Consider the following 27,970-nt stretch of genomic DNA (forward strand, 5'->3'; position numbering starts at 1 on the left):
TGCATATTTTGATTTCTTCTTTGATTTTTTCAGTGATTTGTTGGTTATTCAGAAGCATGTTGTTTGTATTTTTATATGTTTGTATTTTTAATAGTTTTTTTCCCTGTATTTGACATCTAATCCTACTGCACTGTGATCAGAAAAGATGCCTGAAATGATTTCAATTTTTTTGAATTTTCCAAGGCTACATTTATGGCCCTGGATATGATCTAATCTGGAGACTTTTCCGTGTGCACTTGAGAAAAAGGTGAAATTCATTGTTTTGGGGTAAATATCCTACAGATATCAATTAGGTCTAACCAGTCCATTGTATCATTTAAAGTTTGTGTTTCCTTGCTAATTTTCTGCTTGGTTGATCTATCCATAGGTGTGAGTGGGGTATTAAAGTCTCCCGCTATTACTGTGCTACTGTTAATTTCCCCTTTCATACTTGTTAGCATATGTGGAAGGAGGATTCTTAACCAGTGAACCACAAGGGAAGTCCCTCACTGTGGTTTTAATTTGCTTTTTCCTAATGACTGATGAACATCTCACGAGCCATTCTTATATCTTCCTTAGTAAAGTGTCTATTTATATGTTTTGCACATTTTTTGATTGGGTTGTCTTCTCATTAATGAGCTGTAAGAATAATCCATATTTTCTGGATGTAAGTCCTTTAAGAGATGTGTGTTTTGAAAATAGATATTTTACTCTAGTATGTTGCTTATCTTTGTATTTTTAATGGTATCTTACAAACTTTTTGAAATTTGATGAGAAATATAAATTAATGCTACACTGCATTACCGAAGACTGGCATCCAAAAGTATGGTAACATACTTGTTGGTATGGTTTCAATATACTCTTATATACTGGCAGTGGAAATGTAAATTGATACACATACTATGGAGGGCAATTGAGCAATTCATTGAAAACTATACATGTATATATCCTTTCAAGCTATCTGTATTTGGTTCAGGGAATCTCTCCTATAGTTATATTTGCACATATGTAAAGTTATGAAATTGGAGAAGGAAATGGCAGCCCACTCCAGTATTCTTGCCTGGAGAATCCCAGGGATGGAGGAGCCTTGTTGGCTGCCATCTATGGGGTCGCACAGAGTCGGACACGACTGAAACGACTTAGCAGCAGCAGCAGCAGCAGCAGCAAAGTTATGAAATACAAGGTTATTCACCATAGTATTATGTGTAAAGATGAAAGACCAGAAATGACTTATATGTTCATTAACAAAGATTCTGGCTAGTTCAGTAAATAATAGTATATCCACCTATGTAGGCATAAAAAAGAGGGAAGATCTTTACTTTCTTATACAGAAAGACTTCCAAGATATAACTGAAACAAAAACAAAAACACCCACAATTGTAGTATTCTCCTCCTGGGGTGGGAAAAAAGGGCTGAAAAAGAAGGTATATGTTACTTTTCTTTAACAAGCATACTATGTGCATGTTAAGTACCAAGCAGAATGCAAAAGCATTAGCAGAGAAGGGAGATTATTCTACATGCATTGGAGCTTAACAATTTTATATATTAAAATACTTAAAATGTTACCTAAAACTCACTAATTTTCTATTTAAAAAAAGTAAAAAGGTTACTAAGTTAAAGATATTGAAAGAAAAAAAGAAACATACCTTTGTGGCTTCCATTATAATTTTGTTAATTTTCTCTTTATCTAATCCTTCCATTCCAGCTTTATTATCATTAAGTCCCATCCTGAGCAGAAGATCATCTCTGTAATTGTCACTCTTCTCCTTTGCGCTGTCACTGTTCTCCTTTGTGCTATCCATGGTGTAAACTTGAAGAAAAGAAAAAAAGTTAATGGTAAAATGGCTCTTTTCAGTATCTGAAAAAGCATACCAAACAAACATGTTTTTCAAAGCATTCATGGAGGACAAGGGTTTGGGAGAGGGGTGTCATTTTAATAACTGACATAGAAATCAGCAAAACAAAAATGCCAGTTAAGATTTTTTTGGTTAGTGAGAAATAATTAGTACTCAGATTTAAAAATTATTATCCCAAGATTTATACTCTTGGAGGGAAGAAAGGGATTAACATTTCCTGCCAACTCTGTGCCAGTCACTACACATGACACTTTACACTTGAATTTCACACATCAGCCCTGGAAGGTAGATATTATTATCCCCAATATATAAGAGAAAAGAAACCTGAGTTATGGAACATGCCTACTGACAGAGATTTGATAAGTGACAACACTTGTGTTTTTTCCCCTATTTAATGCAATGTATGGGCTTCCCTGGGGGCTCAGACAGTAAAGAATCCACCTGCAATGTGAGAGAACTGGGTTCGATCCCTGGGTTGGGAAGACCCCCTGGAGGAGAGCATGGCAACCCACTCCAGTATTTCTGCCTGGAGAATCCCCATGGACAGAGAAGCCTGGTGGGCTATAGTCCATGGGGTCGAAAAGAGTCAGACACAACTGAGCAAATATAATCACTGCACAGCACAATGCACTGTATAAGAAATAAATACAAAGTAACACTTTCCCTGCCAAATGTAAGTTCAATAGCATTTATTAGCTACTGATTGCAGAGTTCCATTCTTAAATCAGTGAAAAAATACAGGAAAAAAAAAATTATCCCCTTGCAGAAAATCATTACACTTTGCAATGTCACGTCACTTCTGAGGTTAATTTCAAATAATAATTCTTTTGGATTTTAATATAACTCTTTATAATTTACCTTCACATACATTAGCTTTTAAAAACAATTAAAACAACCAGAGAAAATAGCTTTGCACATTCTCATGGGAGAAAGAAGGGAGAAAGGAAGAAAGAAATTTGAATTTCAGGAAGGTTAAATGAATTGCCCACCACGGCTCTGATAACAAGCACAAGATCTAGGATCTCACTCCAAGTCTTCTCACTCCAGATCTAAAGCAGCTACCATGACATCACAGCTTTCTCCAGTTTGGGGCTCTTCCACTCTGGTGGCTCAGACTGTAAAGAATCTGCCTGCAACGCAGGAGACTTGGGTTTGATCCCTGGGTTGGGACTCCGGTCCATGGGGTCGCAAAGAGTTGGACACGACTGAGCAGCTAACACTTTCACTTTTTCACATACTACAAATAAATGGCTAGGTGAATAGCTGCCATGAATCTACAACAAATTATGACCATAATTTCTCATTTGGATGATTTACAGCAGGCTCATTTATTCTACTCTGCCTTGAGGCCCTTCTCTCCCCATTGACCCCCTCCTCTCCCCTTCCCTTTTTTCTATTTTAACATCACCATACAGAGTTACAAATGTTTTTCTTGTGATGAGAACTTTTAAGATCCATTCTCTTAGCAATTTTCAACAATACAATATCGTATGAACTATATTCACCATGGTGTGCATTACATTTGCATGATTTATTTTATAATTGAAAGCTTATACCTTTTGACTCCTTTTACCTATTTCCCCCACCCCCTACCTCTCACCCCTTCACTCCACTCCCCGTCACTGCCACTGGCAGCCACCAATCTGTTCTCTGTGAGTTTTCTGTTTGCAGTTTTAGATTCTACATGTAAGTGAGATTATACAGTATTTTTCTCTGACTTATTACCCTTAGCATAATGCCCTTAAGAGGACCTCTTCTTGAGAGCTGCTTTCATTTTTAGTACCAGCAAAGAAAAAAGTAAATTATAAAATAAAATTTGAATACTGTGATTATTAGTGATGGTTCCACTAGGAAGAAAATAAAATAAACCTGTATATCACAAGTTATCAAACTTTGCTACATATTACATCTACCATAGAGATCTTAAAACCCTTGATGCCCAGCTTGTATGCCATACCAAGTAGGTCAGAAAGTCTAGGAGTAGAAGTCAGATATAAATATTTTTAAGAGATGCCCAGATAATTCCAGGGTGCCATGAAGTATAGGAACCACTGGTAACTAAGGGAATACAGGTTGATTTTCTATTATCCTTTGCATATTCTTCTTTTCAGCTTTCACATTAAGCCTAATATTACCCTGTATTTTGCCTTATGCTTTAGCAATACAACAGTCTCATTTTCTAGTAAAACAGGTGAATGTAATTCATTCATAATTTTCCCAAACCAACACTACTGAAGAATGAAGAGGCTAAATGCAGACAGCCTACTTTTAAGCTGCCTTTTCCTTTAAATGGTGAAATGTATGAAAGGAAAAGAAACAATTATTGAATGCCTACTACTTCACATATAGTATATTACTTAGTCCCCAAACTCTTGAGAATTGATTTTAGTCCTTAATTGGTGAGAAGAACTGGGCTATAAGCAATACTGGCCCCAGGCAAAGTTGTGAGATGTGTAGTTTTCAGTTACCTTGCTGCCTTGTTGATGCCCCATTGCCAGGCAACATATATCCAGTTTCATGGGCACGTATTTACTTTCATCTACATGCTAATGACTTCCAAGCTTACAGCTCTAGTCCAAATGCCTGCCTGACATCTCAAATTTAACAAGTCCAAAATGGACCTTCTCTTCTGCCTCCATCCCCCAAACCAGCTCAATTTTCAGCCTTCCTCATCTCAGCTGAGGGCAACTCTAATCCCTTCCAATCGATCACGCAAAACACATTGCAGTCATTCTTGACTCTCCTCTTTCTCATACACCCCGCATCCAAACTGTCAGGAAATCTTGAGGGCTCTACTTTCAAAGTGTACCAGGAATGTAACCTTCTCTCACTATTTTCACACTAGTCTGAACCACCATTATTTTTTTCCTGGATTATTGCAATAGCCGCTTAAATTGTCTCTGTTGCTGCCCTTGCCCTCCTATAGTCAATTATCAACACAGTAGCCAAACTGATTCTCCTAACCATGAGTTAGGTCACATCACTCCTCTGCTAAAAACTGTATAAGGGCACCTCGTCTCACTCTAGAATAACCCCCAAATCTTTACAGAATCTGTATCACTCTTACCTGCTACCTGTCTACCTCCATACCTAATGTTCTCCCCTGCTTGCTCACTGCTGTCCAACTTTGCTCTTCTCAAATCTGCGAGGCACTCTGACCTTGAGGCCTCTTGCACCACCTGTTCCTTTCTCCTGGAGGGTTCTTTGGCCAGTTCTTTGACTAAACTCCCTTATCTCCTTTAAGTCTTGGCTTAAATGTCACCTTCTTAATGAGGGCATGCCCCGACTCCCTATTTAAAATTGTAGCCTGGTTATCCCTCCCACACCCTCTTCCACTGCCCTACTGCTTTGGATAGTTTACTTACTATGTTTATCATTCCCTAACATACTTACTATGTTTGCTGTCTGCCTCCCCTATGAAAACGTTAAGTTCCATGAGGGCAGTGAACATTGTCCTCCCACTGATGCATACCAAATGCCTCACACAGTGCTTGGCACAGAGTAGGTGGTCAATAAATATTTATTAAATGGTTGAACTCGGTTTATATCATTTTCTTATTCTTTTATTCACAGAGCAAGGTCACTTAATCACATTAAAAGATTGGGAGAAAAACTGCTTTTCTGAAGTTCATCATTTAAAAATACTATTAATTTTCCCTTACTTTAATATTATATACATAAGGACAATTCTATGAGCTTAACAACTTTTGATTTTATAAGCCTTATTTTCCTATGATATTTAATGGTTAAATTGGTTTATTAAAGCTTTTGAGACTTATAATGTAAGAATATTTCCAATTTACATATTAGAATGCTTGCCAGGCTCCATTAATATTAAAAAATTGTAGCTTGTATTTCTACCTTGGGAAATTAAGTTACTTTGTTAAATTTAATTTCTTTGATTAAATATTCTTCAATTCTATCTAAATCTAAGAAAAATCATTGAAGAAATATAAACAACATACTAAGTTTTAGTATACTTGGATCTCTATGTGTTACTTTTGGTACTATCATAAATGATATTTATGATATTTCTCTTATTTTCAAATTTCTAAAATGTCTCATTAGTATTGGTTATCTGCATTTTCCCCATTAGTTCTCACTGAGTTTCTTTACCTAAAAATCCAAAATTGAAAGGGGGAGCTCCAAACAGATGTGATCACATACTATAACAAAGTATGATAATTTTCCATATTTTTCTGGGAAGTGAGATTTAGTATTATTTCAAACAGCATTGTGAGGACAGCATATAATGGAAGTGCCTAGTATAGTGTGTGGTACATGATAAAAACTCAATCAATACTTATTATTACTAAAATTAAGACAAATATCCAAAGCTGTGAAAATCACCTGTCTTACTTACTCTCTTTAAGTTAAAGAGGCCCTAAAAGGGAAGAGGGTACACTGTGAGCATCCTTGAAAAAAGCTGATGCTTACAGATCATACAGAATTTTGTTTGTTCTGCTTCCAAAGAAGTATTTGTCCTATGGATACTATGTATTCACATATAGTCACATATATAGTCCCAAGGCCTATGAATGGATATAACTGTGCCTTATAAACAAAAAGTTTCTTTGAGAAAGAAAACAGTCAAACATTTTTATTGTTTGATATTATAGAATACAGTCTGTTTCACTTCAGCTCAGAAGCACAAACAGTAAATGCACAGCTCAAAGCAAAGAACTCCGGGTCCTTGTGGTTTAGCATATTGCTTTAAAAGTACATTTTCTCTAAAAATACTAAAATTTTTCCAGTCTAATTCCACCACTGACTATTCAGGTTACCACTTAAAAAATGCAAGGCCAACCTCTATTTTTGGTGATAGTAAGACTGGAAAATTAGAAGTTTTCAGAAGGAATTCTAAGGAAGTTTTATGTGGTAAAGTTCCTACTCCTTATAAGAAAGCAAACAAAACTATATAAACAATATCACAAATGCTTGGCATGTTGACCAAAGTCACCTGGAACTAATCTATCAGGAAACAGGCAAAATATACAAAGGGTAATAAGAGAAAGAGAGGACTAAACAGGAGAAGAAGGAAGAGGGGAAAGAAGAGAAAGAGGGAAAACTAAACTATAGTAGGTTTCAAGGTGGAACTTGCTTCTTATTTCTAATATGTGATAATCACACTCAATAACCCCCTCACCTCCCCCCAAAAAACATTATGTATCTTAAGAACAAATATTTTTAAATTCCTCAACTATTCAAATATTTAATATGTTTGTTTGAACAGATTAAGTACCCAATAAAAACTCTGGACTGTGATTAAATGTTCTCTTTACCATCTACAAGAGTGAATTAAATGTAATAAATTAAGAACACTACTCAAATTTTAACATAGTAATTTTCAAATTAATGTCTGACTTACTTTTCCTTTTTCATTTTTATTTATTATAAAAAATACCTTTTAAAATCTCAAGAAAATGAAAAAGTCAAATCCCAAGACTGTAACAGACTGTGTTAATTTGTTAACATGTTCCTCTCCAATTATTTTACAAACACATATGTGAACACATACACGCAAACCACATGACTACAATTCTTATATCCTGGGAATGAAAGCACAGAGGAACCTCTGTATTTTCAACTTTAGCTTTTTTTATGTCCTGACAAAATAAGATGGACAAAAATTTCAAAATTATTTGAGATAGGATTATTTGCAAGATCTAAAAATTTATATGCATCACTAAGAGAAATACAGAACTAATGTAACCTCACAGATCATAAATCAAGGGGTGTACGCTAAAAAGAAAACTCAAGTTCAAAGTTCCCTGGTGGTCCAGTGGTTAGAACTCAGGCACTCTCAACTGCTGTGGTCAGGGATCAATCCCTGTTCTGGGAACTAAGACACCGCAAGCCACACAGTGTGGCTTAAAAAAAAAACAAACAAACAAAAAAACCAAACTCAAGTTCTCACTAAGGAATTAAGGTCTACTCTTTAAGAGAGAACCATGCATGTATTTTCTTCCATTGCCTTTTTACTTCCTGAGTTGCTTATTTAATTTATTCCAAATAGAGTTGGATATAACTATGAGCCATGCTGGGTAGGGCCACCCAAGACAGACAGGTCACAGTGGAGAGTTCTGACAAAAAGTGTTCCACTGGAGAAGGGAATGGTAAACAACTTCAGTATTCTTGCCTTGAGAACCCCATGAACAGTATGAAAGGGCAAAAAGATAGGACACTGAAAGAGGAACTCCCCAGGTCGGTAGGTACCCAATATGCTACTGGAGATCAGTGGAGAAATAACTCCAGAAAGAATGAAGGGATGGAGCCAAAGCAAAAACAACACCCAGTTGTGGATGTGACTGGTGATGGAAGCAAAATCCGATGCTGTGAAGAGCAATATTGCATAGGAACCTGGAATGTTAGGTCCATGAATCAATGCAAATTGGAAGTGGTCAAACAGGAGATGGCAAAAAGTGAACGTCGACATTTTAGGAATCAGTGAATTAAAATGCACTAGAATGGGTGAATTTAACTCAGATGACCATTATATCTACTATTGTGGGCAAGAATCCCTTAGAAGAAATGGAACAGCCATCATAGTTAACAAAACAGTCCAAATGCAGTACTTGGATGCAATCTCAAAAATGACAGAATGATCTTTGTTTGTTTCCAAGGCAAACCATTCAACATCACGGTAATCCAAGCCTATGCCCCAACCAGTAATGCTGAAGAAGCTGAAGTTGAACACATCTATGAATACCTATAAGACCTTCTAGAACTAACACCCAAAAAAGATGTCCTCTTAATTAAAGGGGACTGAAATGCAAAAGTAGGAAGTCAAGAGATACCTGGAGTAACAGGCAAATTTGGCCCTGGAGTACAGAATGAAGCAGGGCAAAGGCTAATAGAGTTCTGCCAAGAAAACGCACTGGTCATAGCAAACAACCTCTTCCAACAACACAGAAGACAACTCTACACATGGACCTCACCAGATGGTCAATAAAGAAATAAGACTGATTATACTCTTTGCAGCCAAAGATGGAGAAGCTCTCTACAGTCAGCAAAAACAAGACCAGGAGCTGATTGTGGCTCACTCAGATCATGAAATTCAGATTTATATTGAAGAAAGTAGGGAAAACCACTAGGCCATTCAGGTATGATCTAAATCAAATTCCTTATGATTATACAGTAGAAGTGACAAATAGATTCAAGGGATTATATCTGAAAGAGTGCCTGAAGAACTATGGACGGAGGTTCCTGACACTGTACAGGAGGCAGTGATCAAGACCATCCCCAAGATAAAGAAATGCAAAAAAGCAAAATGGCTGTCTGAGGAGGCCTTACAAATAGCTGTGAAAGTAAGAGCAGTGAAAGGCAAAGGAAATAAGGAAAGATATACCTATTTTAATGCAGAGTTTCAAAGAATAGCAAGGAGAGACAGAAAGCCTTTCTCAGTGATCAATGCAAAGAAATAGAGGAAAACAATGGAATGGGAACGACTAGAGACCTCTTCAAGAAAATTAGAAATATCAAGGGAACATTTCATGCAAAGATGGGCACAATAAAGGAAAGAAATCATATGGACCTAACAGAAGCAAAAGATATTAAGAAGATGTGGCAAGAATACACAGAAGAACTATACAAAAAAGAGCTTCATGACCCAGATAACCACGACGGTGTGATCAGATATCCTGGAATGCGAAGCCAAGTGGGTCTTAGGAAGCATCACTGCGAACAAAGCTAGTGGAGGTGATGGAATTCCAGTTGAGCTATTTCAAATCCTGAAAGATGATGCTGTGAAAGTGCTGCACTCAACATGCCAGCAAATTTGGAAAACTCAGCAGTGGCCACAGGACTGAAAAGGTCAGTGTTCATTCCAGTCCCAAAGAAAGGCAATGCCAACGAATGCTCAAACTACTGCACAACTGCACGCACCTCACATGCTAGCAAAGTAATGTTCAAAATTCTGCAAGCCAGGCTTCAACAGTATGTAAACTGTGAACTTCCAGATGGTTAAGCTGGATTTAGAAAAAGCAGAGGAACCAGAGATCAAATTGCCAACATCCAGTGGATCATTGAAAAATCAAGACAGTTCCAGAAGAACATCTACTTCTGCTTTATTGCGGAGAAGGCAATGGCAACCCACTCCAGTACTCTTGCCTGGGAAATCCCATGGACAGAGAAGCCTGGTTAGGCTACATTCCATGGGGTTGCGAAGAGTCGGAGACAACTGAGCAACTTCACTTTCACTTTTCACTTTCATGTACTGGAGAAGGAAATGGTAACCCACTCCAGTATTCTTGCCTGGAGAATCCCAGAGACGGAAGCCTGGTGGGCTGCCATCTATGGGGTCGCACAGAGTCGGACATGACTATCATGACTTAGCAGCAGCAGCTGCTTTACTGACTATGCCAAAGCCTTTGACTGTGTGGATCACAACAAACTGTGGAAAATTCTTAAAGAGACGGGAATACCAGACCTGCCTCTTGAGAAATCTATATGCAGGTCAGAAAGCAACAGTTAGAACTGGGCATGCAACAACAGACTGGTTCCAAATAGGGAAAGGAGTACGTCAAGGCTGTATTTTTGTCACCCTGCTTATTTAACTTACATGCAGAGTACATCATGAGAAATGCTGGACTGGATGAAGCACAAGATGGAATCAAGATAGCCAGGAGAAATATCAATAACCTCAGATATGCAGATGACACCACAGTATGGCAGAAAGTGAACAATAATAAAGACCATCTTGATGAAAGTGAAAGAGGAGAGTGAAAAAGTTGGTTTAAATCTCAACATTCAGAAAACTAAGATCATGGCATCTGGTCCCAACAGTTCATGGCAAATAGATGGGGAAACAATGGAAACAGTGATAGACTTTATTTCTGGGGGCTCTAAAATCACAGCAGATGGTGATTGCAGCCATGAAATTAAAAGACCCTTGCTCCTTGGAAGAAAAGCTATGACCAACCTAGACAGCATATTAAAAAGCAGAGACATTACGTTGCCAACAAACGTCTGTCTAGTAAAAGGAATGGTTTTTCTAGTAGTCACGTATGGATGTGAGAGTTGGACCATAAAGAAAGCTGAGCACCAAAAATTGATGCTTTTGAACTGTGGTGTTGGAGAAGACTCTTGGAAGTCCCTTGGACTGCAAGGAGATCCAACCATTCCATCTTAAAGAAAATCAGCCCTGAATATTCATTGGAAGGACTGATGCTGAAGCTGAAACTCCGATACTTTGGTCACCTGATGCAGAGAGCTGACTCATTTGAAAAGACCTTGATGCTGGGAAAGATTGAAGGCATGAGAAGGGGATGACAGGATGAGATGGTTGGATGGCATCACTGACTCAATGGACATGAATTTGGGTAGACTCCAGGAGTTGGTAATGAACAAGGAGGCCTGGCGTGCTGCAGTTCATGGGGTCGCAGAGTCAAACACGACTGAACGACTGAACTGAACTAGGTAAGGTAAGTATTTTTGCTGACTTGGCCTATAATATCCAAAGAAAGAATCTCTTAGCCTACAACTTCATGTGAGTGTAAACAAAATTTTCATTGTAAAAGGAACCTAGAAGACTTTTACAAAATATGAAACTCATCATCAAAATAGGAGTGTATAAGCTGAACTTTGGGACTTTACCTTTTAATTGATTAGTAAATGTGTTTTGTATCAGGATATATTTCATTCTGTACTGAGAAGCAGATAGTTTCAATAAATTATTCTGTATCTGTGAATTTTATATGTCTGTAGGATTATGTGGAGTGTAGGTTTTTGAATGCCTTCTGTCTCATTCAACTTTCAGTTAAGTTCAGTTCAGTCACTTAGTCGTGTCCGACCCCTGGACTGAAGAATGCCAGGTTCCCTGTCCATCATGAACTCTCAGAGCTTACTCAAACTCACATCCATTGAGTTGGTGATGCCATCCAACCATCTCATCCTCTGTCTTCCCCTTGTCCTCCCACTCCCATTCTTTCCCACCATCAGGGAACTTTAAATAGTTAAGAATAACTTGAAAGGAAGGTCTGTGAAAGGGAGAATGAATTAAAAATAAAAATATGTGCAAAAGTACTTAGCTAGAATAATTTATTAAACTATCATCTGTTACACAAGTGATTTATGCTAACTAATGAGAGTTATTGGCTTCCCAGATGGCTCAGTGGTAAAGAATCTGTCTCACAATGCAGGAGACACAGAAGATGCAGATTCAATCCCTGGGTTAGGAAGATCCCTTGGAGGAGGAAATGGCAGCCCATTCCAGTATCCTTGTCTGGAGAATCCCATGGACAGAGGAGCCTGGCAGGCTACACGACCATGGGGTCACAAAAGACTCGGACGTGACTGAGCACAAGACAGGGCAAGGCAATGAGAGTTATTAACAAATAAAAGCAAAAGCAGTCTAGACTTACTAAAACCTATTTTTTCATAACGAGATTTAAATATGCTAACTGCTTATTTTAACATACAGAAGACTTAAGAAAGAATTCAATTCTAAAAGGAATTTTGACATGGTGCAATTTTGACATGGTGCTTTGAAGCCTGAAAGACATGGACTGAAGTTTAAATTCTGAAATATAACCAAGTCGTGTCATCAAGGGCAATTTAAGGTCTATACATTTTGGTATTTTGCTCTGTAAAACTTATTTTTCAGGGTTTCTGAAGATTAAATGTGTGATATGTAAGAGCCCATAGCACAGTAAACACACACCAAGTATGCCACAAATGTGGACTCTCTTCTTTCACTTTCATTATTGCTTATTTCTCTAAAATGTGATGAAGCCTACAGGCCTGGCTGCAAATACAAGCCTGGAATTGATTGAGAAATCATACAAAACTAATAAAAATCTTCATTACTAAATACATGGCAAGTAAAAAAAAAATCACACACAAACTCTCCCCTGTCTCCATACACACAATACGCCACCTAACTTTAGGGAATTTGGAAAGAACCAACAGTACCCACCCCTTGCATACCATGGAGCATAGCAGACCAAAAGGAAATATTCTTCATGGCTTTTAAGGCTACACCACTGATACGGTCCTAAAATTCAAATCAAGATACCAAGGAGTTATATTTTAGTTTACCTTACGTGTATGAATATAACATTGAGGTAATCACATCTAGACATGTATGAAATTTCAGTATTAATACCTAATGTGGAATTTGATCTCATAATAATTAATTGTATAAATGCAGTCATGTTCAGCATGACTGATTTAAAAATAACATATATTAATGTGTAGAATATGTACAGAAATACTTTGTATAAATGAAGTTTGACACATAAATGCATCTTAAATATTAAAAAAAATCACATTAAATATACTTCTAAGAGTAAATCAAGTTTTTCCAGAGTAAGGTTTTGAATCAAATCCCAGAATATCCTCAAGTCAATCTCTGGAACTTTAGTTCAGAACATGTATATTTAAAAAATGTATATATCTGCTATTTACAATGCTCACATTAACAGATAATTTTAATCCCTTAACCTAAAAATGTACATGTATTATATAACTTTCACAAGTAAGCAAGATGTATCTCTCCCTCTGTAGGACACCATGATTTTCTTAAAAAAAGGAAAATGAATCCTATGCTCTGGTTTCCTTATGGAATTTTTCTTTTTGATTGCCAATCTAGTAATCATTGGAAATGTTTCTATCTTCCTTACCAGCCGACTCTGAAAACTGCATCCATTTATTTTAACAGAGATTAGAACCATATAGCTTGTTACCGCCTTTACTCTAAGCTAAGACTAATAGCAACTCTGTCTTGGGACTTAAAATCTGACTTCTTGCTATGTAAATATAATTATAAAAGGTTAAAATAAAGTATAGGTCTTTATTAAGGGGACAGCTAAAACTTATCAAGATTCAAGAATTTTAAACCATAATGGCATTAGCATATTTGCAAAACCTACGAAGATAATATTTTTGCCAAAAACCTTGCCCAATGAGAGTAAGCTATTATGGTTAACTCAGTTCAGTTCAGTTCAGTTCAGTTGTTCAGTTGTGTCCGACTCTTTGCGACCCCATGAATTGTAGCACGCCAGGCCTCCCTGTACATCACTAACTCCCGGAGTTTACCCAAACCCATGTCCATTGAGTCGGTGATGCCATCCAATCATGTCATCCTCTGTTGTCCCCTTCTCCTCCTGCCCCCAATTCCTCCCAGCATCAGGGTCTTTTCCAATGAGTCAACTCTTTGCATGAGGTGGCCAAATTACTGGAGTTTCAGCTTCAGCATCAGTCCTTCCAGTGAACACCCAGGACTGATCTCCTTTAGGATGGACTGGCTGGATCTCCTTGCAGTCCAAGGGACTCTCAAGAGTCTTCTCCAACACCACAGTCCAACTCTCACATCCATACATGATTACTAGAACTAACCCTGTTATTAAATCTGTACATGGTACTGAATTATGAAAATTGATCAAATTTGGCAGTAGTTTCCAGCATGTGAAGCACTCATTTTTATACTGCCAAGTACAATAAGAAACAAAATTTCATTTACAAATGAAATATGCATTTCCTAATACTACTAAAATAAACTTTAATAATACATCCTAGATATTGGGAAAACTAAGAAAAAGGAACAACAAATACCATAATGTATAATAAAGTGACTCTCTTCTTACCAAAAATATATAGCAGAAGCAGAAGTGAGAAAATGTTATATCCAAAAATGGGTTATAAAAGAATGTGACTTCCATCTCTAATACTCTCATTATCACTTGGATTACTCTCTCTCTGGGGAAGCCAGCTGCCATGTGAGGCAGTCCTGAGAGGACTCCACGTGCGTGAATGTAGAGCTAGATCCTCCTCCATCAAGTCTTTAGACAAGACTGCAGCCCTGGACAATAGTTTGACTGCCACCTCACAAGCCAAAGGTGCTCAGTTAAGCCCAGCCAAGATTCTTGATGCACAGAAACTTTGAGATATTTAATATATATAGCTTTTAAATATGTAGATCTTCCCTGATAATTCAGTTTTGGTAAGGAATCCGCCTGCAATGCAGAAGACCCCGGTTTGATTCCTGGGTCGGTAAGATCCACTGGAGGAGAGATAGGCTACCCACTCCGGTATTCTTGGGCTTTCTTTGCGGTTCAGCTGGTAAAGAACCTGCCCACAATGCAGGAGATGTAGGTTCGATCCCTGGGTTGGGAAGATCCCCTAGAGAAGGGAATGGCAACCCACTCCAGTATTCAGGCCTGGAGAATTCCACGGACTGTATAATCCATGGGGTTGCAAAGAGTCGGACACAACTGAGTGACCTTCACTGCACTTTAATACATACATATATATATATGACTGGTGATGTGTATACATATAAATATATGTGTGTGTGTGTGTGTGTGTGTATATACATATATATATATATATATATATATATATAGAGAGAGAGAGAGAGAGAAAGAGAGGAAAGAGCTTACTCTCAAATTCAGTAATTATCTCGTTACTGATTAGTATTGGTCCACAGGCCACATTTTGAGCAGTAGAGCTTTAAAACAGCTGTATAATAAAGATTATTACTGTTTTGGTTTTTTTTTTGACCACCCTATGCACCTTATGGAGCCAAAGGAAAAAAAATGTCCAGTTGTGGATGTGACTGGTGATGGAAGTTAGGAACACTGATGCATAGGAAACTGAATGTTAGGTCTGTGAATCAGGGTAAAGTAGAAGTGGTCTCACAGGAGATGGGAAGAGAAACATCAACATTTTAGGAGTCAGTGAACTAAAATGGACTGGAAAGGTCGATTTTAACTCAGATGCCCATTATATTTACTACTGTGGGCAACAGTCCCATAGAAGAAATGGAGTAGCCATCATAGTCAACAGAGCGTCTGAAGTGCAGTACTTGGATGCAATCTCAAAAACAACAGAATGACCTCTGCTCATTTCCAAGGCAAACCATTCAATATCACAGTAATCCAAGTCTATGCCCCAACCAGTAATGCTGAAGAAGCTGAAGTTGAACACATCTATGAAGACCTACAAGACCTTCTAGAACTAACACCCAAAAAAGATGTCTTCTCCATTATAGAGGACTGAAACGCAGAAGTAGGAAATCAAGAAATACCTGGAGGAACAGGCAAATTTGGCCTTGGAGTACACAATGATGCAGGGCAAAGGCTAATAGAGTTTTGCCAAGAGAATGCACTGGTCATAGAAAACACCCTCTTCCAACAACAGAAGAGATGACTCTACATAAGGATATCACCAGATGGTCAATGCAGAAATAAGACTGATTATATTCTTTGCAGCCAAAGATGGAGAAGCTCTACACAGTCAGCAAAAACAAGACCGGGAGCTGACTGTGGCTCACTCGGATCATGAAATCCTTATTGCCAAATTCAGACTTACATTGAAGAAAGTAGGGAAAACCACTAGGCCATTCAGGTATGACCTAAATCAAATCCCTTACTATTATACAGTGGAAGCCACAAATAGATTTGAAGGTTTAGATTACTTAGAGTGCCTAATGAACTATGGATGGATGTTCGTGACACTGTACAGGAGGCAGTGACCAAGACCATCCCCAAGAAAAAGAAACGTAAAATGACAAAATGGTTGTCTGAGGAGGCCTTACAAATAGCTGTGAAAAGAAGAGAAGTCAAAGGCAAAGGTGATAAGGAAACATATACTTATTTGAATGCAGAGTTCCAAAGAACTCTTTTTGGATCACAATAAACTGTGGAAAATTCTGAAAGAGATGGGAATACCAGACCACCTGACCTGCCTCTTGAGAAATCTGTATGCAGGTCAGGAAGCAACAGTTAGAACTGGACATGGAACAACAGACTGGTTCCAAATAGAAGAAGGAGTAGGTCAAGGCTGTATATTGTCACCCTGCTTATTGAACTTATATGCAGAGTACATGATGAGAAACGCTGGGCTGGAAGAAGCACAAGCTGGAATCCAGATTTCTGGGAGAAATATCAATAACCTCAGATATGCAGATGACACCACTCTTATGGCAGAAAGTGAAGAACTAAAGAGCCTCTTAATGAAAGTGAAAGAGGAGAGTGAAAAAGTTGGCTTAAAGGTCAACATTCAGAAAACTAAGATCATGGCTTCTGACCCAATAACTTCATGGCAAATAGATGGGGAAACAATGGCAGACTTTATTTTGGGGGGCTCCAAAATCACTGCAGATGGTGAATGCAGCCATGAAATTAAAAGACGCTTACTCCTTGGCAGAAAAGTTATGACCAACCTAGACAGTATATTAAAAAGCAGAGACATTACTTTGCCAACAAAGGTCTGTCTAGTCAAGGCTATGGTTTTTCCAGTGGTCATGTATGGATGTGAGAGTTGGACTATAAAGAAAGCTGAGCGCTGAAGACTTGATGCTTTTGAACTGGGGTGTTGGAGAAGTCTCTTGAGAGTCCCTTGGACTACAAGGAGATCCAACTAGTTCATCCTAAAGGTGATCAGTCCTGAGTGTTCATTGGAAGGACTGATGTTGAAGCTGAAACTCCAATACTTTGGCCACCTGATGAGAAGAGCTGACTCATTTGAAAAGACCCTGATGGTGGGAAAGATTGAAGGCAGGAGGAGAAGGGGACGAGAGAAGATGAGATGGTTGGACAGCATCACCAACTCAATGGACATGAGTTTGAGTAACCTCTGGGATGGACAGGTAGGCCTGAAGTGCTGCAGTCCATGGGGTCGCAAAGAGTTGGACAGGACTGAGCAAGTGAACTGAACTGAACTGAACTGAAAGAATAGCAGGGAGAGATAAGAAAGCTTTCATCAGTGACTAATGCAAAGAAATAAGAGGAAAACAATAGAGTGGGAAAGACTAGAGATCTCTTCAAGAAAATTAGAGATACCAAGGGAACATTTCATGCAATGACGGGCACAAAAAAAGACAGAAATGGTATAGACCTAACAGAAGCAAAAGATATTAAGAAGAGGTGGCAAGAATACAGAAGAACTATACAAAAAAGATCCTCATGACTCAGATAACCACAATGGTGTGATCACTCACCTAGAACCAGATGACCTGGAATGTGAAGTTAAGTGGGCCTTAGGAAGCATCACTACAAACAAAGCTAGTGGAGGTGATGGAATTCCAGTTGAGCTGTTTCAAATCCTAAAAGATGATGCTGTGAAACTGCTGCATGGACTATGCCAGCAAATTTGGAAAACTCAGCAGTGGCCACAGGACTGGAAAAGGTCAGTTTTCATTCCAACCCCAAAGAAAGGCAATGCCAAAGAATGCTCAAGCTACCACACAATTGCACTCGTCTCACATGTTGGTAAAGTAATGGTCAAAATTCTCCAAGCCAGGCTTTAACAGTATGTGAACCTTGAACTTGCAGATATTCAAGCTGGATTTAGAAAAGGCAGAGGAACCAGAGATCAAATTGCCAACATCCTCTCCATCATCAAAAAAGCAAGAGAGTTCCAGAAAAACATCTACTTCTGCTTTATTGACTATGCCAATGCCTTTGACTGTATGTATCACAAAAAACTGTGGAAAATTCTTAAAGAGATGGGAATACCAGACCACCTGATCTGCCTCCTGAGAAGTCTGTATGCAAGTCAGGAAGCAACAGTTAGAACCAGACATGGAACAACAGACTGGTTCCAAATAGGGAAAAGAGTAAGTGAAGATTGTATATTGTCACCCTGCTTATTTAACTTATATGCAGAGTACATCATGTGAAATGTGGGGATGGATGAAGCACAAGCTGGAATCAAGATTGCCAGGAGAAATATCAATAACCTCAGACATGCAGATTACACCACCCTTATGGCAGAAAGTGAAGAAGAACTAAAGAGTCTCTTGATGAAAGTGAAAGAGGAGAGTCAAAAAGCTGGCTTAAAACAACATTCAAAAAATGAAGTTCAAAGCAATCAGTATCATCACTTCATGGCAAATAGATGGGGAAACAATGGAAACAGTGACAGACTTTATTTGTTGAGCTCCAAAATCACTGTAGATGGTGACTGCAGCCATGAAATTAAAAGACGCTTGCTCCTTGGAAGAAAAGCTATAACCAACCTAGATAGCATATTAAAAAGCAGAGACATTACGTTGCCAACAAAGGTCCATCTAGTCAAAGCTATGGTTTTTCCAGTAGTCATGTACGGATGTGAGAGTTGGACTAGAAAGAAAGCTGAGTGCTGAAGAATCGATGCTTTTGAACTGTGGTGTTGGGGAAGACTCCTGAGAGTCCCTTGGACTGCAAAGAAATGCAACCAGTCCATCCTAAAGGAAATCGGTCCTGAATATTCATTGGAAGGACTGATGCTGAAGCTGAAACTCCAATACTTTGGCTACCTGACGCGAAGAACTGACTCATTGGAGAAGACCCTGATGCTGGGAAAGACTGAAGGTGGAGGAGAAAGGAACGACAGAGGATGAGATGGTTGCACGGCATCACTGATTTGATGGACATGAGTTTGAGCAAGCTCAGGGAGTTGGTGATGGATGGGAAAACCTGGCGTGCTGTAGTCCACAGAGCTGCGAATAGTTGGACACAACTGAGCAATTGAACTAAATGATGCAGCTTGTGGGATATTAGGTCTCCAAGTCCTAACAGCCTGGGAATTCCCCAACTGTTTTCATCTGAATAAAGGTGAAAATTGTAAACATACTAATAACCTGATCAACTAAATAACCAATATAAAATTCAAGAGGGCAAAATCTGGGTACAGTGATAGGTCATTGAGCCTGTTATTTAATGTTGAATGAATGAATGATGGGCAGATTAATAAACAGGAATAAAATTAATGGTAACAGCTTGTTAAATCTTTTTAAATGCAATAACTGTAAAAGTGTTTTGATCTTACAGTGTTTAACATGCATTACCCTATTTAATTTTCAAAAGAGATGAGGAAACCAAGGCACAGATTTAGTAAGTACCTTAAAGTTATAGAGATTGATACTATTCAGATTTGGCTTCAAAGGTGTCACACTTAACACTATAAACACATAAAAGGTGAAATAGAAAATTGAAATATTTAAAAAAGAAGGGTAGTTGTTTTGTAGACTAATATGGAAGTAACATCAAAGTGGTATGATTGATAATGTTAATAGTTATAATACATAAAATATGATACATTTGCTGTAATATTTTAAATGATATTGCAGTCTTGAAAATGCTTTTAAAAGCCTAGGACGTCTTCAAATGAAGAATATGAAATAATGACAAAGAAACTAAAGTAAAACTATGAAAATATGATGTCCATTCAGACTTTTCTAAAAACTAGGAAATTTTAAAGAGTATCTTAGAATGTTAGAAACACTATACAAATAAAACTACATTTGGGGGATTAACTGTAGATCTTCCTAGTGATCTGAAGGGCAATTTCTTCAATAATCATAGTAAAATCAATTATCAAAATAAAAAGCCCTATATTTCTCCCTAAAGCAATGCAGAAAATAAAGGGAAAGCATTATTCATAAAAAGATTTTTTTTTTAATGACAATGAGAGTTCCTAATTATGGTCTTTGTACAGGTCAAAGTAGCAGCAAAAATGACTTCTCTTTCACAACACTGTCAGTGGTTTCTTCCGTTTTCAAGGATAGCCAAATTCAGTAAAGTTGAGGGAAAAAATAGAACAGATGAAAATAGAAAGTATTAAATTCCATAAGGTTAGCTACATTTTCTAAAAACACGTATGAATAAATGATAACTAACATGTTCTAACAACTTACCATATACTAGGCACCTGCATAAGAGGCATTCTCTAATTTATTCTTCATGTTTATTCACTAACTTATATATTATCCCAACAGAGTATCTGACAGTAAGATATATAAACAGAAGGTGTCCAAGCCTGAATTCAATTTCAGATTCTGTCTCCAGAGCCCACATTTTAAATTTGTATGCTAAATATGTAAATACTGCCTAAGATGCCAGTAGGTTTGTTTCACTTCTATGCTTGAAAGATATTTTCATCAGATATAGAACTGAGTTCATTTTCTTTCAGGGAATTACAGATGTTGCTTCACTGTTTTCTAGTCTTAGAAATCTAGTCTAGATTATGGTCTTAACAGATATTATATCTGTTAAGACCATAATCACTCAAGTTGTTGTTCCTTATATGATATGTTATTTCTTTCTGACTTTTCCGTTTTTGCTCCTAATCTTGCTTTCACCAGTTTGGTCATGCTGTGCCTAGACACATACCTTCCTTTAAAGGACAGATCTAGACCCAGTTCCTATATTCTCCATGAACACTTCCCTCTCTACTCCTGCTTCCTCTTTCATCTGCTCTTTTAAAGAACTAACTGAAGGTTTCCTCTGTTTCTGATATGCAGCACAGCTATCTTCCTTATCCCCTCCCACCCTTCCACTGCATTTACTTTTTTCTCTTTTTCCAAAATATCCCCTTTTGAGAAAGAGAAAAAATGCTTCCAAGGCTTCAAAAATCCCCAACTTCTCCCCCCAAGAATATGACTTACAAATCGATTTGAATTATGTACCTGTTTTGCTGGGTTTCCCAGGTGGTGCAGTGGTAAAGAATCTGCCTGTCAATGCAGGAGACATGAGATGCGGGTTCGATCCCTAGGTCAGGAAGATGCCCTGGAGAAGAAAATGGCAACCCACTCCAGTATTCTTGCCTGGAAAATTTCATGGACAGTGGAGGCTGGCGGGCCACAGTCCATGGGGTCACAGAGTTGGATACGACTGGGTGACTGAGCACACACATACATCTGTTTACTACTTGAAATATCAAGTATTACACTCATCTTACTCACAAAATAGTCTGGGTTCTTATTCCATAAAAAAGCACCACCAACAACAAAACAAAACAAACTATCGATAATCCACAGAAAGAAGCAAAGAGAAGGGCTTTGCCTCTGAAATTCACCAGTATTTACTTCATACATCTTTTAACATGTCTGATTGAGGCAAAAGTAAGTATTATCACATGTTGTTTATTGATTCCCTTGAATTCTTGCTGGTTTTTGATCATTTTCTCAGATTATGATACATGAAGTACGGTTCTACTGTGAAATGCTTGCTACAATGGTATATACATGACAGCCATGCTTTTCGTATGTGAAAAACTGAAACATTTTTAGTATTTTAGTTATTTCTAACAAAGATGAACTATTGTGATGTCCCTAAGGTCAAATCTTTATCATATACTTTATATTTGATTCCAGAAAATTACTATAACTTCATTTTTCACTTCTTTAGTTCATGCTGCGTGGCTTATAGGCTCCTAGTTCACCTACCAGGAATCAAACCTGCACCCACTGCAGTGGAATTGCAGAGTCTTAACTACTGGACTGCTAGGGAAGCCCCTACATGATTTTTTGAAAATACATCTATTCTTACATTTTCTCCATCTAGTTTTTAAAAGTGCAAAAATTTCGCTGGATTGGGCAAAGAGAAATGAACCTGTAATATATTAAGATGCACTTTGATATTTAAGGTGTGTCTGTCATTTGGCCATTATCTTGGAATGAATTATAATGGCTAACCTTCTGCCTGAAATTGGAGAAGGAAATACAAACATGTTTTAAACTTTTCACCTGAGACAGGAAAGGAAATAGAAACTAGTTCAGGTTTGGTTATGAAATAAAATTAAGGAATGTGGTTATATTAACCCTCGGTATACCACAAAGGGCTATTGGATTCAATTTTAGTTTTTGAGTTTTTTTCTTTCAGCAACTTTATTATAGGAATTGACATTTCAAATCTTATTCCTTCTTAGGAATCTTCCAAGGAACAAAACAGATTTACATTTTAAAAAATAATTTATTTGTCTGCACAGGGTCTTAGTAGCAGCATGCAGGCTCTAGTTCCCTGACCGGGGATCAAACCCAGGCCCCCTGCATTGGGAGTGCAGTCTTAGCCACTGGACCACCAGGGAAGTCTCAAACTTACATTTTAAAATCAGAATTAATTATTGTGATTCTTATTTAGAATCAGATAATATTCTGATTCTTATAATATTCTGATTCTTATTTTACAATTTCTATATGGATCTATTTGAATCTTTCACAACTTGAAGATACATTATGGTGATCTCTATAAATTGAAGACATTTTATGGTATTTTATTTTTCCTATATTTTGTTATTTTATCATTCTATGAATTATTTAATCATTGCTAATCAATTATTTTAAAAATTGGGATGGAATCATCTAGAAAGGTGCTCTAGTAGTGAAATAAATTACCACTATTACATCATTCCTCAGTTTTCTTACTGTGTTGCCCATAGTATTAAGTCTTCTCATATACTTACTTTCAAAGACTTAATACTAAAATATAGATCCCAGATTTCATATGCATCTTTAATAGTAGCTTCTAGCATATCATTACTTCTGGCTTTTATCCTGCACTTGTATCATCCAAATGCAATGACGTTACAAATATTAACATACATAATCTAGTTTTAAAAAAAGCAACCATTCTCTTTCCTTCATAATTGTCAAATATCTTCATTTTTATGTTTATAAATATCAGTTAGAATGAAGGCCAATAAATTTTTAATTTCTTCATCATCATTTCCTGTTTCCTTTGTATATATATCTGCATTAAGCATTTGTACACTTACAAAGTATATTAAGTAACTTTTAGTGCACAAACATCATAAAGGATGAAAGAACACTGTCATACATCCTGTTAGCAAAATGGGATGTTCCAAATTCTTGCAAAATACCCTATGATGAAGTCCTCCATGTTGAACAACAAACTGGGTGGGAATGCCACATTTGTTTTTTATTCTTAAAAGTGCATTGTTCACTCTTCCATTTTATTTTGAAAATGGATAGTTCCAGGACCACACATAAAAGTCAATGAGCAAATAGCTACTTTCAAAGGACATGACCTATTTCAGGAAAATATGAAATAAAAACTTGAGTTTACTATGTGTTATTATAATTTCTAGTAAGGTTGTTGTTCTCTATCTCTCTATTGTCACTTCTCAAGATTACTCCTAAATTACTTCAAAAAAATATATATATATAAAATAACATGATGATAAATGCCAATGACTACTTTTCATGTCATAAAAGTTAGATCAATATATAACTCCTTTATCAACATTAGACAAAAGGATGATTGCAACAGGCTCTAGAGATCACTTAAATTATTTATGGGTAAGTAGAACACAGCCTGGCTAGCAAATATACTCCCTTAGTTATCAGTCAGAAAAAAACTTGTAAACTGGCTTTATTATATGTTGTTGCACCCTAAAAACATATGTGGATGAATTTTCTTTTAAGAAAATTGTCGAACTAAAGAAAAATCATGCAACATACCTAGAAAGTAATCTGGCTCTAACAGATGCTTAAATGTTTAATAATATTATTAATAATATTGATCACAGCTATTGTTTGTCTAAATAAAGTTGGCCCTCCGTATCTGAAGTTTCCACATCTGGGGATTCAACCAACCAATGGACCCAGGTTGGCTGACTACGCAGATGTGGAATGCAGACAGGGCACGCCAACTCTGTTATTGTTCAATTGCTCAGTCAGGTCTGACTCTTTGCAACCCTATGGACTGCAGCACGCCAGGCTTCCCTGTCCTTCACCATCTTCTGGAGCTTGCTCAAACTCATGTCCATCAAGTTGGTGATGCCATCCAATCATCTCATCCTCTGTCGTCCCCTTCTCCTCCCGCCTTCAATCTTTCCCAGCATCAGGGTTTTTTCCAATGAGTCAGCTCTTCACATCAGGTGGCCAAAGTATTGGAGCTTCAGCTTCAACAGCAGTCCTTCCAATGAATATCCAGGACTGATTTCCTTTAGGACTGAGTGGTTTGATCTCCTTGCAGTCTGAGGGATGCTCAAGAGTTTTCTCCAACACCACAGTTCAAAAGCATCAATTCTCCGGTGCTCAGCCTTCCTTATGGTCCAACTCTCATATCCATACATGACTACTGGAAAAACCATAGCTTTGACTAGATGGACCTTTGTTGGGAAAGTAATGTCTCTGCTTTTTAACATGCTATCTAGGCTGGTCATAGCTTTTCTTCCAAGGAGCAAGCGTCTTTTAATTTCATGGCTGCAGTCACCATCTGCAGTGATTTTGGAGCCCAAGAAACAAAATCTGTCACTGTTTCCATTGTTTCCCCATCTATTTGCCATGAAGTGATGGGGCTGGATGCCATGAACTTCGTTTTTTTTTTCCATTTATTTTTATTAGTTGGAGGCTAACTACTTTACAATATTGTAGTGGTTTTTGTCATACATTGACATGAATCAGCCATGGATTTACATGTATTCCCCATCCCGATCCCCTCTTCCACCTCCCTCTCTACCCGATCCCTCTGAGTCTTCCCAGTGCATCAGGCCCGAGCACTTGTCTCATGCATCCAACCTGGGCTGGTGATCTGTTTCACCCTAGATAATATACATGTTTCGATGCTGTTCTCTCAAAACATCCCACCCTCGCCTTCTCCTACAGAGTCCAAAAGTCTGTTCTGTACATCTGTGTCTCTTTTTCCATTTTGCATATAGGGTTATCGTTACCATCTTTCTAAATTTCATACATATGTGTTAGTATACTGTAATGGTCTTTATCTTTCTGGCTTACTTCACTCTGTATAATGGGCTCCAGTTTCATCCATCTCATTAGAACTGATTCAAATGAATTCTTTTTGAACTTCATTTTTTAAATGTTGTTTTAAGCCAGCTTTTTGACTCTCCTCTTTCACTTTCATCAAGAGGCTCTTAGTTCCTCTTTGCTTTCTGTCATAAGGGTGGTGTCATCTGCATACCTCAGATTATTGATATTTCTCCTGACAATCTTAATTCCAGCTGTGTTTCATCCAGCCTGGCATTTCACGTGATGTACTCTGCCAACTATACCATGTCATTATTATACAAGGGACTTTAGCATACATAGATTTTGGCATCTTTGGGATCCTGGAAACAAATCCAACACCCAAAGGATATAGAGAGACAACTGTATATGTATAAAAAGTACATAGTATAAGCCTACGAGGTTCAAAAATCTGGGTTAGACTACTTACTAGCTAGGATCTTGGGCAACTTATTCATTTGAACTTTAATTTCTTTATATGTAAAATAAGGATAATGTGTCTGTTGCAGGGTTTTTGTGAAAAATGAGTACTAAATGTGATAAACCTAAAACAATGTCTACACTGAGTAGGTCCTTAACAAATGATACTTCTTCCATACAAAAAACTATGATGGAATTTGGTTCTTTAGTCCCTCATTAATTTTTACTGTGCTTAGTGATTTTTCTCCTGGGCTTTGTTAATTGCAATCCCTACAATTTCCCCTCAATCATCAACCAACTAAACTTATTCCATTTATCCATATATACTGACCACTTACTATGACAGGTAATTTTAAAGCTCTACTTGCTCTTTAATAATAATAATGTAACTGTTAAAACCATAACAACAGTTTTATTACTTATTTTTGTCTGCATTTCTAAATAGTCTTAGCATTACTGTCTGTATTCTTAGACACACATTTCTGTATGCTAGATAACGGGCCTATGAAAGATGTGGTATGGATCTCATTTTTACAGCACCCTAATTAGGGTCATCATAGAGCAGATTCTTAATAAATACTTTAAATGAAGATGAAGGTAAACTGTATCATCATAACAACATGTGTATTTCATAATGATAATTTTCAGTTTATGTGACTAAGGAGAAAAGGATCTGAAATTACAGTAAAAGTGAAATAATGAAAAGGCTGGGAAGAAAAACAGCAAACACATTGACAAAATAGCTATCATGCAGATTCTACCAATCCTTAAGAATATCACAAAGCTTTACGTAGTATGGCTTTAATATATTACCAAAAGAATTTCTCAATGTAATGAAAAGAGGCTAAAAGTTAAAGACTCAAAAGCTTGGGGAGAAAAACAGAAGGCAAATGTATATATGCAGAGACTAGACAGTAATATTCCTGTTTATCTATTATAGATGTATACTACATACTTTTTTTTCACTTACAAAAATTTTTTTTTAATTGAAGGATAATTGCTTTACAATGTTGTGCTGGTTTCCACCATACATCAATATGAATCAGCCATACGTATACATGTGCTCCCCTGCTATTAACCCTCCAACCCCACCCCACTCCACTAGGTCATCACAGAGCACCAGGTTAAGCTCCCTGCACTAAAGAGCAAATTCCAAATGGCTACCTATTTTACATAAGGTAATATCTGTGTTTCAATGCTGCTCTCTCAGTTCATCTTACCCTGTCCTTCCCCCGCTGCGTCCACAAGTCTCTTCTCTGTATCTGTGTCTCCACCGCTGCCCTGCAAGCAGGTTCTTTGGTACCATTTTTCTAAATTCTATATATATGTCTTAATATAGGATATTTGTTTTTCTCTTTCGAACTTATTCACTCTGTATAAGAGACTCTAGGATAATCTACTTCACTAGAACTGACTCAAATTCATTCTCTCATTCCTTTTTATGGCTAAGTAATTTTCACTGTATATATGTAACACAACTTCTTTATCCATTTATCTGTCGATGGGCATCTAGGTTGCTTCCATCTCCCGGCTAGTATAAATAGAGCTGCAGTGAATACTGGAGTATATGTGTACTTTAGAATTGTGGCTTTCTCAGGGCATATGCTACAAACACTATTTTTAAGACTAAAGGATTTTTAGTGTTATAGTGAGACCTATTAAATACCAATTACCAGTGCCTTAAGAGGCTAACACAGAAGTCTCCATAAAACCCAGAGAAGAGATTTTTAAAACTCCTCTCTGGATCCTGTCTGGAGTCACAACTGAACCGGAAGATTTTAAGTTTTAGCACTTACTAGTATGTGTATAGTTAATACCAAAGTCATTAAATTTAAACTTGACCTTCAAAAAATAAATAAATACCAACTACCTCTGATACATTTTCAGTCCTACAAAACCAAACATATAAGCAAAAGACAATGAAATACAATTTTAATTTTATTCAACAGTAAGAAAGAGTATTTCTGCTTGGAACTTGCCTGGCATGGCTCTCCTCTACACAATAGGAACCAGGATAAAAGGGTGGCCTACACGTTCTTTGAAATTCTGTTTCTGAAATCAATCTAATTGATGAGTGTTAGAACTTTCCATGGGATATGACATATTCCTAAGTAGCTGTATGCAATATATTACCAACAGGTATCTCTCCCTTACTCAAATAAAGTTGTCCTTGGAGAGTTAAATGATAAAATATCAACACATAAGTGAGTCTAAGATATATATGCAAGCCACCTTAAGAATCAAG

At 37.3% G+C, this 27,970-nt stretch overlaps 1 protein-coding gene and 1 pseudogene across 3 annotated transcripts in view; one reads left to right on the forward strand and one right to left on the reverse strand.

Annotated features, from left to right (window-relative positions):
• The window catches only part of POLK (DNA polymerase kappa), a 73,447-nt gene that overhangs the window by 36,493 nt on the left and 8,984 nt on the right, over positions 1 to 27,970 (reverse strand). For 2 of the 3 annotated variants that reach the window (XM_061158148.1, XM_061158149.1), the window contains one exon: positions 1,626 to 1,789. In XM_061158148.1, the coding sequence (XP_061014131.1) occupies positions 1,626 to 1,781 (156 nt within the window). In that variant the 5' untranslated portion in view covers positions 1,782 to 1,789. Of the gene's footprint in view, positions 1 to 1,625; positions 1,790 to 21,225; positions 21,245 to 27,970 lie in introns of those variants that run through there. The other variant, XM_061158147.1, reaches the window with a different exon arrangement.
• Positions 27,393 to 27,490, forward strand: LOC133067565 (small nucleolar RNA SNORA26; annotated as a pseudogene).

The sequence above is a fragment of the Dama dama genome, chromosome 12 (genome assembly GCF_033118175.1).
Source record: "Dama dama isolate Ldn47 chromosome 12, ASM3311817v1, whole genome shotgun sequence".
NCBI classification, from domain to species: Eukaryota; Metazoa; Chordata; class Mammalia; order Artiodactyla; family Cervidae; genus Dama; species Dama dama.